Source organism: Lactuca saligna, chromosome 6 (genome assembly GCF_052625555.1).
Source record: "Lactuca saligna cultivar CGN05327 chromosome 6, ASM5262555v1, whole genome shotgun sequence".
NCBI lineage: Eukaryota > Viridiplantae > Streptophyta > Magnoliopsida > Asterales > Asteraceae > Lactuca > Lactuca saligna.
The window spans coordinates 184,004,194-184,015,787 of record NC_136422.1 but is presented as its reverse complement, the minus strand read 5'-3'; the positions used below and the strand labels follow the sequence as shown (position 1 = coordinate 184,015,787).

General features: G+C 35.9%; 1 protein-coding gene across 1 annotated transcript; it reads left to right on the top strand.

Annotated features, from left to right (window-relative positions):
* Positions 1 to 3,542: 3,542 nt before the first annotated feature.
* LOC145000316 (uncharacterized) lies at positions 3,543 to 7,621 on the top strand. The gene has a single exon (XM_078959514.1). The coding sequence runs from the start codon at positions 3,543 to 3,545 to the stop codon at positions 4,461 to 4,463; it is 921 nt and encodes a 306-aa protein (XP_078815640.1). The 3' UTR covers positions 4,464 to 7,621.
* Positions 7,622 to 11,594: the final 3,973 nt, after the last annotated feature.

Genomic DNA, 11,594 nt, shown 5'->3' with positions numbered 1-11,594 from the left:
ATAGTCAAAAGTCTGAAAATGTTGCTGAGGAGACTAAAATGGAAGATGGAAATGGGAAAAAAGAGCAAGTTGATGATGAAGGATTTATATTGGTCACTAAAAGGAACAATAAAGGGCTAAAGGCTAGTTCTGGAGTGGTTATTAATGAAAATGGCAAAGTGGATTTGATCAAATCCTTGGAGGAAAAAGACGGTCCCGGTTAATACAGAAACTTCAGTTAGTAATAATGGAGAAATATCAAAAGTTGTGGGTGATCAAGGAAAGCAAAAAAGCAAGCAAGCTGAAAGACAAGAAAGTCAAAAGGGGGTTCAAAATGAGGATCGAATTAGCAAAAGGGTTGATAACAGGAATAATGGGGGAAGTTTTTCGAAATATGCAGTGGGTAATCTTAAAAAAGAAGGGAAGGAAAGAGGGGTAATACAGTCAAAGGAGAATAAAAATGGGAAAATGAATGGAACAGGGGTGTTTATTCCAAAAGAAAAATTAGGGACAAGAGTGAAGAATGTAATTGAGAATTTTAATGCTAGAAAAGATGGAATGCAAGGGAAAAAAGAAGATGGTCAAAAAAAGGTTTATGTTCCTAAGAAGCAAGTGGATTTTAAAGTTAGTTCTAACTTTGATAATGAGGGCTCTACATCAGGTAAAGAAGATCATGAAGTGATTTTATCCAAAAATCCTTTTGATATTTTATCTAATAACTTGGGGTTAAGGGATATGTCCTATTTGGATGAGATTGATCCGGAGATAATTGTTGGAGGTGACCAGGAGATAAACACCGAAAACAATGTTGATGGTCAATGATGATGAGTCTCGGATGCTGGAATGTTAGAGGATCTAATTTAAGACCTAAGCAAGAGGAAATAAGGAATGTGATCAAAAGCAATAATTTGTCTTTGTTTGCTATATTGGAATCTCGGGTGAGATTCAATAAGCTTCAAATGACTTGTAATAAAATTTTTGGGAACTGGATGTGGATTTCGAATCAAGAGATGAGTCCTAAAGGTACTCGTATCATAATTGGATGGGATCCGGATGAATTAGTTGTCATACCGTTGGATGCTAATAGTCAAGTAATGCATTGTCAGATTCTTTTTATCAAAGATAATAAAAGGGTCTTTTGCTCTTTCATCTATGCTTGTAATTATTACATGGATAGAAGAATTTTGTGGGATTCGCTGGTTAAGCATTTTTATTCTGTTAATAATTCTCCGTGGTTGATCCTTGGGGATTTCAATTTTACAAGAGATCTTATTGATACTTCGGCTGGAAATTCTAGAATTTCTAAAGGAATGGTTGAATTCAATGAATGTATGAATCGCATTGAAGTGCAAGATATCAACAGAAGTGGATTGCATTATACTTGGAATCAAAGACCAAATGGGCTTAATGGTGTTTTGAAAAAACTGGATCGTGTGCTGGGAAATTTCAAATTTATTGAGGATTATCCAGATGTGTTTGCTAACTTTCAGCCGTATAAAAGTTCTGATCATAGCCCTATGATCATAAAATTTCCTGTTAAAAAGAAGTTCAAAGCTCGGCCATTCAAATTTGTTAACTCTCTCACTTTGCTTGATGAGTTTCTTCCTTTAGTTGCTAATGTTTGGAAAACTGAAGTTGAGGGTTTTGGTATGTTTCGTCTCTACCAGAAGCTGAAACTTTTGAAAAAACCTCTCAGAAAGCTGTTAAATGCTCATGGAAAGTATGCTGAAAAAGTGTCTAAATTTAGAGATGAATTGAGCAGGGTTCAAAGTGAGCTTGATAGAGATCCGGGTAATGAAGATTTAAGATCTGAAGAAGGTTTTTATCTTCAATCCTTTTTAAATGCTAGTAGAGAAGAAGAATGCTATCTAAAGCAAAGAGCTAAAGTTCAGTGGCTGAAGGAGGGAGATTCTAATTCTGCTTATTTCCATAAAGTTGTTAAGGGGAAAATAAACAGGAATAGAATCGAAAATATCCTTGATAGTAATGGCAATTGGAAAGAAGGAGCGGAAGCTTTTAGAGTGATTGTTGATTATTTTGGAGAGTTTCTTGGTGTTGAACATGAGGTTACCCCCCTTGTGTCTCCAAATAATCTTTTTATTAACCGACTTGACAATCTTCAAGCCGTTGACATGGTTAAAGACGTCACGAGTGAAGAGATTAAATGTGCTCTATTTGATATTGATGATGACAAAGCCCCAGGTCCTGATGGGTATTCATCAAAAATTTTTAAAAAAGCTTGGATGATTGTAGGAGAAGATTTTTGTTTTGCTGTGAAGGAATTTTTCTTGTCCAAGAAGATCTTGAAGGAGATTAATGCTACAGTTATTGCCTTAGTCCCTAAAATTCCAACTCCTGGGAAAGTTGGGGATTATAGGCCGATCTCATGTTGTAATGTTGTTTACAAATGCATCAGCAAAATTATTGTTAATCGTATCCGTGATCACCTTCGCTGTTTGGTTTCGGATAATCAATCGGCTTTTATTCCAGGGCGAACTATTTTGGACAATGTTTTGTTATCCCAAGAGCTTGTCAGAGGATATCATATTGACAGAGGTTATGCTCGTTGTGCCATGAAGATAGACATTCAAAAAGCTTACGACACAGTTAATTGGAAGTTTTTGCAGCATATCTTGAAAGAATTTGGATTTCACAATTCTATGATCATGTGGATTATGAATTGTGTTACTACTTCTGCATTCATGGTTAACATCAATGGAAGATTTCATGGTTTTTTCCAAGGCAAGAGGGGTCTGCGACAGGGTTGTCCTTTATCCCCATATCTTTTTACTCTTGTTATGGAAGTGTTCAATCTCATGCTCAAAAGGTGTATTCGGGACAATAATGGATTTAAGTATCATTGGAGATGTGAAAAGCAGAAGATTACACATTTGTGTTTTGCTGACGATCTGATGGTTTTTTGTCATGGCAATTCATGCTCCATTAAAATCATCAAAAAAGCTTTGGATGAATTTGCCAATGCTGCGGGTCTTGTGCCAAATTTAGCTAAAAGCCACATATTTTTTGGGAATGTTAAGGGTCCATTTAAAAGGAAAATTCTGAGGATCCTCCCATTTGTTGAAGGAAAATTGCCCATGAAGTATCTTGGTATTCCATTGGTGTCTACTAAATTATTTATCAGAGACTGCAAGGGTCTTGTTGATAAAGTGAAGCGTAAAGTCAATGATTGGAAGAATAAGTCTCTATCTTATGCTGGTAGACTCCAATTAATTAGTGCTGTGCTTACTTCTCTCCCTGTGTATTGGGCTTCAGCGGTTTTATTACCAAAGGGCATCACTAAGGAAATTGAAAAAATCATGAGGAATTTCCTTTGGAATAGTGGTCAAAATGGAAAGGGAGTTGCTAAGGTGTCTTGGATTGAGATTTGTAAACCTAAGGTTTATGGTGGTCTTGGGTTAAAAAATCTTAAAGACTAGAACATTGCTCTACTTTCTAGTAGAATCTGGAATATCATAAGTGGGCAGAACTCTTTATGGGTCAAATGGGTTAATTTTTATCTTCTTGAAGGGAGAAGCTTCTGGGAAGTGGGTTTAAAAGACAAAATGAGCTGGAGCTGGAGAAACTTAATGAAGATTCGACCTTATGTTCGGGATTTTTTTGTTAGTCATCTTGGAAATGGAAAGGGAACAAACATGTGGTTTGATAATTGGCATCAACTGGGACCTTTGAGTTATGTTCTTTCGCATAGGGAAATTACTAATGCTGGATATAACATAAGGGACAAAGTTAGTGATGTTATTGTTGATGGAAATTGGAGCTGGCCTGCTGAATGGCTTGAAATGATTCCTCAGTTAGGTGATTTTCCTGTGCCAAGACTTATTACAGAGAAAAAAGATGAGGTATATTGGAGGAATCACAAAGGTAAAATTGTCCCATTTGCGGTTAATCAGGTCTCTTCTTCTCTTATATGCCATGAGTCAATTGTTAAATGGTATGACTTGGTTTGGTTTCAAAACAGAATTCCAAGTCATTGTTTCATTCTTTGGCTTGCTATTCTTGGAAGACTTAGAACACAAGATAGAATGAAGAGATGGAAAGGTTCTAATGATTTCAGCTGTGTTTTTTGCAATTCTCAAATGGATTCTCATTCTCATTTGTTTTTTGAATGTAAATACTCAAAGGAAGTGTGGAACTTGATGAAAGATAAGGTGAAAATTAATCATAGATCTGGCAATTGGTTTGATATCATCCTTGAACTCCAATGTTCTTTAAAAAAGAAAAACATCAATGACTTCATTAAAAAGATAGATTTGGCGGCTTCTGTTTATCACATTTGGAATGAAAGGAATAAAAGATTGTTTGGGAAACAGAGTAATTCAGTGGAAAATGTTGTCAAGACTATCACAGAAGACATTAGATTGAAGATTTTTAGCCTTAAATTGGGATATCTTGGGCTTAATGAAGAAATTTGTAAGAAGTGGAATGTTCCTGTTCAAAGTAATGATTATTCCCATGGAAGTTGATAATAATCCGAGAATTGGATTGTATAAGGATTTGTTAGGGTGACTGGGTTGGAATCGGTGGAAGGAGAAATGGTTTGGAACTCCGATGGTGAAAATTAGAAATAAAATTAATAAGAGCGGGATTTTAAGTATTCTGATCAAAGGGTATTTTGGTCAAATCTGGAAATTTAATAAATTGGATGATCACATAGCGATTGGGTTGCTTGTTAAAGGTTTCGGCTGTTTTTCTGATTTGGGGGATAGGAAGGAGATGAAGTTGGAAAATAAAAATCGCAGGTACTTAATTTTTGAAGAGGGGCTGTTTGGAATTTGGACAGATGAAGGAGCGATTGGGATGGTTCTTGTCATGAGTGATAATTCCAACTGTTTAGGGAGGGGGAGCATGCGAATTAGAGATATTTATAATAGAGAAGGAAAAAATAATAAGCAGGGGCATATTTGGAATTTTCTAAATGATGGTGATTTTGGTTTTTGGGTGGAGGGGTATTTCGGTAATTCTGAAATGTACAGGCTTTTTATTTGTTTTAGAGATAATTGTGGGAGAGAGGATAGTAGAACTAACAAACGAAACAAGAGAAGAAGGAATTTTTTTTGGTGGAGATGGAAAAGAAGGGAAAAATGGGAATTATTGGGATTGGATGATCTTAATTGATATGGATGATAGATATAATCATTATAATCCTAAAGGAATTGAAGGGCATGGGATTTTTCTCACTTTTTCCCTTAAAAGTGAATTGCATCTTGGTTTGATCCCGAGTTTCATTTGGTTAATGCCTTATGAAGTGGAATTTTATCATTTTCAATTGGGGTTTCTCAATTGTTATGATCCTCCGCCTTGAAAACGAGGTGTGTATATAAAAGGAATTGACGGATTTGGGAGTTTTATCATTTTTTCCCTTAAAAATGCATTGCATCTTGGTTTGATCCCAAGTTTCATAAGATTTTTTTCTTGTGAAGTGGAATTCATAAAATTGCATATGGGTCTTATCCCCATAAGTTGTGTTTTTTATCATATTCATTTAGGATTCTCCACAATTGTGGGTGCCACTACTGGTTCGATCAGTAAGTGGTGGGATATTCACCCGTCAATAACCAGGCTTGGGTACATCATCCTTAGACCGTACCACCATTTTTTTGGCATTTTTTGGTTAACAAAATGTCACTTTTTGTCCGGTTCAAACCCGGAAATTCTAGTTGGCTGGTTTTCCTTCTTTTCCCATAAAAAGAATCTAAATCTTGGTTCAAGTCCAAGTAGTATAGTCATGTGGTTTGCCCCATTTTTCCAAAAATGGATGATTTTTACCGGTTCAAATCCGGACTATTTAGTTGGTTGGTTTTTCTTCTTTTTCCATAAAAAGAACTTAAATCTTGGTTCAATCCCAAGTAGTTTAGTCATGTGGTTGGCCCCTTTTTTCCAAAAAAAAAGGATGAATTTAACCGATTCAATTCCGGAAATTATAGTTTGGTTTTCCAACTTTTTCCATAAAAAGTTCAAAAATCTTGGTTCAATTCCAAGTAATTTAGTTGGTGGGTTTTATGATTTTATCCATAAAAAATCTAGAGATGGGATTTGTATCAAAAGCTTGTGGATGATGAATATTGATGATGACATTTGGAACGGAACTTTGGATAAGCGATATAATCAAAGAAGGTCGGTTGAAGATTGCAAGAATTGGAAGATTGTGAATAGATATAATAGAGAGGATGATAGTTTGGATTTTTATAGCAATATACTTTTGAGGTACATAAAAGATAATAAAGATACAAGGGTGGAAAGAAGAAAGAAGATTGCTATTGTGGATTTCATTGGCAAAGGGAAGGTGGAAACTATGTGCATTTTTTTGTGGAGATCTTGGGATATTTTTGTTCATAGGACTTGTGTTGTTCTTGACATGTGGATGCGGAGCATGTATAGAGATGGCATTTTTGAAGATTGGAAAAAGAGATGGCGTGGTCAATTCGTGTGCGAGAGGAAATTTGATGACCACTCCGGATTGTGGAGTTGGACTAAAATAAATTGTACTTTCTTTGCATATATTGTTGCTAGGGTTAGCATTTGGTTTTGGTATTTACGTGACATTTGGATTTTGGTCATTTTTGGGGTTTGTCCAAAAATGACATAACTCTTGTTTTCTTTTTTTGAATTTATAAAATCTTTGCCGGGGCTTCGGCCTCTTTCCCAAAAAAAAAACCCTAAACCATAAACCCTAACCCCTAAACCTTAAACCCTAAACCCTAAACCCTAAACCCTAAACCCTAAACCCTAAAACCCTAAACCCTAAACCCTAAACCCTAAACCCCTTGAAAATGAGGGTAAGTGTTGATGTTAAAAAAGATTTTTTGAGAGCTTGGATTGGATTGAAGATTGTGGATATTAATATGGGAAGATTTGTGAAGATTAGAAACCAAAGATATATGAAGATTAGTAGTCAAAGAAGATATGTGGATCCTTGGAGAGTTGAAGAGCATTCCGGCTTATGGAAATGGAAGGAAATAAAAAAAATTTGTTTTTTTGATTTTATTGGTTTTAAACCTTGTATTTGGTTTTGTTACCTTTTTTATGTTTGGCTTCGGTTCACTTTTGGGGTTTGTCCAAAAGTGACTTAAACTCTTGTATTTTTCTTTTTATGTTATAAAATCTTTGCCGGGGCTTTGGCCTCTTTCCCAAAAAAAACCCTAAACCCTAAACCCTAAACCCTAAACCCTAAAACCCTAAACCCTAAACCCTAAACCCTAAACCCTAAAACCCTAAACCCTAAACCCTAAACCCTAAACCCTAAACCCTTAAACCCTAAACCCTTAAACCCTAAACCCTAAACTCCAACTTATGGAATATGACAAAATGGTTAAAGAACTTCATTGGTGATCTTGGAGTTGTATCTACCATAAAGGAGCCCATGGAGATTTTCTGTGATAATGAAGGAGCGGTTACCTTGACCAAGGAACCTAGGGATCATGGTAGATCTCGACATATCGACATAAAATATCATTTTATAAGACATCGTGTAGAAGAAGGACAACTCGTGGTGAAGAGGATATCATCAGAAGATAACCCAGCAGATCCGCTTACGAAGGGACTAAGCAGGGTTAAGCACTTGCAGCATGCTAGGAGCATTGGGCTGAAGGATGATATTAGTATAGATTAGATAGTGTTAGAAACGCGTGATAGATAAATGTAATTAACATTTCATGATTAAATAAAAGAGTATTATTTATGAGTAATGTTACTGTCTTATGTTAATTGTTTAACTATTGTTTCATTTTGCAAATAATTGAGTTTATTAAGAATAATCGAATTATTCAAATTGTCCACAATCGTTCATATGTTGGAAGTAGGTATGAATGAACATTGTCATGAATTGGTGTGTAGATTGTCTAAATGGTATTAGACATAGCAAAAGTTTGCTGCAACGTTCATGAGTGCTTATGAACTAGTTTTGAGCATTGGAACAAACCCGCGCTTGCTGGAATCACCTTATGGAATATGACAAAAGGGTGATCGCAAGACGATAATATCATATGGTCTTAAAACATAGATATATGGTTTGTTATTTGTTAATTGGTTGTACATTGATGGTGCGAAACCGCATCGGTAATTTGATGTTATAAAACGCATTGTTGTGTATAGTTGATTAATGAATAAGTAAATGCATATAAGTCGAAGTTTATCTGTTACTTTTATCCTAAGAAGGTAAAAGCGATATCTCGGCCGCTCGAGGATTTGATTTGACTTATGTGTCGGGCCCGGTCAGAACTGAATTGATGTGTTCGATTAAGTTCTATGTCGACTAAATCTGAGATCGAGAAACCAAATGCTAGACAATTGGTTCCATATAAATGTATGCATGATATCTAAACAAAGGACTGTACGATCCCTTATCTAAAGGACAAGATTGATTAGATCAGAGTTTGACAACGTCTTTGAGAGCTACGATTGCTAATCGGTATATACAGTTACTAGACTTATCCAAGTGGGAGACTGTTGGAATAGTGTCTAAGGTTGCAACTATATTTGAAAAGTACTTGACCCGATTTAGCATGGTCCTTTTGGGTTGCCTTCACCATAGCAACTTGATAGGATGATTTACAATGAGAGTTTAAATATTATAAGGAATGATAATATTGTTATTTGATTAATATAAGTCATAAATTAATTAGGTATTAATTTGGTGACTTAAAGAGATTAATTAAATAGAAGGACAAAAACTGTCAAGTGTATGATAGTTATACTTTAGGCTATAATTCCTTATGGATAATGGGGTGGACGATTTTAGGGGCTTAGGATAGACGTAAAATCCATCCATGGTTATCATGAAAGGGATTAGGATTTCTTAGGGCTTAAGTTATCCAATTAGGGTTTAAAGGTGAAACCCTAGGATCCTTACAAGTATAAATAGACCCTAGGGGTCATGGAAATCAACACCTCTTGTCTCTAGAGAAACCCTGGCCGATTTCTAAGTCCCTCCCCACTCTCTCAAAATAATCCTCTTGCTAATTGGTGTTTGTAAGCCATTAGAGGAGTGACAATTGTGACTCTAAAGCTCCAAGAACAAGAAGATCAAACAAGTGATTCAAGGTAAACTTATAACTCTGATTTCTCTTTGTTATTATGATAGAATGATCATTAGAAATCTTAGATTCATGCATGTTCAATTAGAGAAACCTAGATCCAAGCATTAGGGTTTGTATGTGCACATAGGAATGTTCATATAGCTAAAACCCATCAAGTTCATCAGGCAGGAACACAAAATTCGAATTTTGCAAGCATTAAACAAGAAACCAATGCATCAATTCAATAGAAACCAATCTAGGCTCTGATACCACTGATGGGTTTTGGCCATATGAACATTCCTATGTGCACATACAAACCCTAATGCTTGGATCTAGGTTTCTCTAATTGAACATGCATGAATCCAAGACTTCTAATGATCATTCTATCATAATAACAAAGAGAAATCAGAGTTATAAGTTTACCTTGAATCACTTGTTTGAACTTCTTGTCCTTGGAGCTTTAGCGTCAGAATTGTCACTCCTCTAATGACTTACAAACACCAACTAGCAAGAGGATGATTTAAGAGAGTGGGGATGGACTTAGAAATCGGCCAGGGTTCCTTTAGTGACAAGGGTACCTATTTCCATGACCCCTAGGGTCTATTTATACTTGTAAGGCTCCTAGGGTTTTACCTTTAAACCCTAATTGGATAACTTAGGACCTAAGCAATCCTAATCCCCTTCATGATAAGCCTTCGATGGATTTTAGGTCTATCCTAAGCCCTTAAAATCGTCCACCCCATTATCCATAAGGGATTATAGCCTAAAGTACAACTATCATACACTTGACAGTTTATGCCCTCTATTTAATTAATCTCCTTAAGTCTCTAAATTAATTCCTAATTAATTTATGACTTATATTAATCAAATAACAATATTATTATTCCTTATAATATTTCTACTCTCATTGTATATCATCCTATCAAGTTGCTATGGTGAAGGCAACCCAAAAGGACCATGCTCAATCGGGTCAAATACTTGCTTAATATAGTTGCAGCCTTAGACACTATTCCAACACTAGTATCTTCCTAAACTACCCTTATAATAGTTACTAGTAATCTAACTGGTATGTATGGACATGGATGTATACCCTTTCTACCCAAGGCCATTGGATGAAGTGGAAGGACCTTTATGACTATATATGTACACATGATATATAACTAATATTTAAACGACCTTCGGACGTGTACCCGATATCCCACCAGACCACATCTCAAGCGCGGAAAGGAAATAGGGTGGATAGCCTTCCTAAGTCTTTTAAACATTTCTTATATAAATATACATATATAGGCATGCAATTTATAATATAAAAGCGTAAAGTAAGTTTTGTAAAACCTTTGAACATAATTATTATCTAAGAAAAGATTGACTTGTTGTCAATCTAGAAAACGGTTTGAAGGCATGGGTTTGATAAAATAGTTTAATATAAAGAAACATTTGTTTGAAACACAATTGTAAATGAGTTTGAAATGAAACATACAGAGTAAAATGTACAGTGTAATAAGGAGTTTTAAACACATAAAGTGTTTTTGAAAAACATTTGAAGTAAATTGTTTGGTAAAACGGCTAATGAGTAGCCAATCATTTGAATGCTGCTTACTAATCATATGTGATTGATATAGTAACTATCATGATTCTAGTTGTATCCCACCCCCCCACCCCTATAAAACATTTAAAAACAATTAAAACGTTGGCTAAGGGGTATGAACTCACCTGTTGTGGGTGATACGAATGAACTGAAGAGGTAGGACTGATAGGTGTCAAGTGAAGACTTTAGACACACACAATGGTCCTAATTACATATGAAGACATATGTATATAAACAATTAGTGATTATAACACTAATTAAACATGTATAAACATCCTAATGCGAGGAAAACACTTTTGGTCAAGTGTTAGGAGGCTAATGGGTTGCAACAAAGGAGTGCAAGACCTCTTATGGGAGTTTATGGTCAAGAGACCATATGTGTCGGAGTTTACGACCCAGGGGAGTAAACTCCTAGCCATAAACTCTCTATAGGGTCATTAAATGAAGCTAAAAGCTATTACAACTTAAGTGTTGAAGTGCTTCAAGGCTTACTCAGGTGTTAGGGCTTCCTTTTAACTCCTTTGAGGAGTTCACGGCCCTGGGACCATATCCCTTGGAGATTACAGCCATAATCTCCCTTAGGAGGGTGTTTGTGGTGTTTTCAAGTCCCTTATTTAACTAGGAACTAAACTATGCTAGTGTACAACGCTCTAGAGGAGTTTATAGAACCATTTGGCACTATTGTTTGGAGTTCACGGCCCTGGAACTTCTTGGGCCGTGAACACCTTACTCTTGGTGTTCTAATGGTGTTTTCTAGTCCTAAACTCATTAGGTTACATGTCTAAATTCAAGCCTAAGCCTTAGGAAGTGTTTGTGGCATCAAAACACTCCTAACTTGAGTTTTCGGCCCATGGACCATTTGGTCATGTGTTTGCAGCCGTGAACACCTATGGGTGTTGGTATTTTGATTGTTTTGGGTCCTAGACACATCAGGGTAATGTGTTATGCTAGTCTCTTGGATCAATGAAGGCATTTAGGGCATTTTGGCAACC

Bases quoted from the DNA above. Each gene is read 5' to 3' on its own strand.
- LOC145000316 (XM_078959514.1), top strand. From the start codon at position 3,543: ATGAGCTGGAGCTGGAGAAACTTAATGAAGATTCGACCTTATGTTCGG.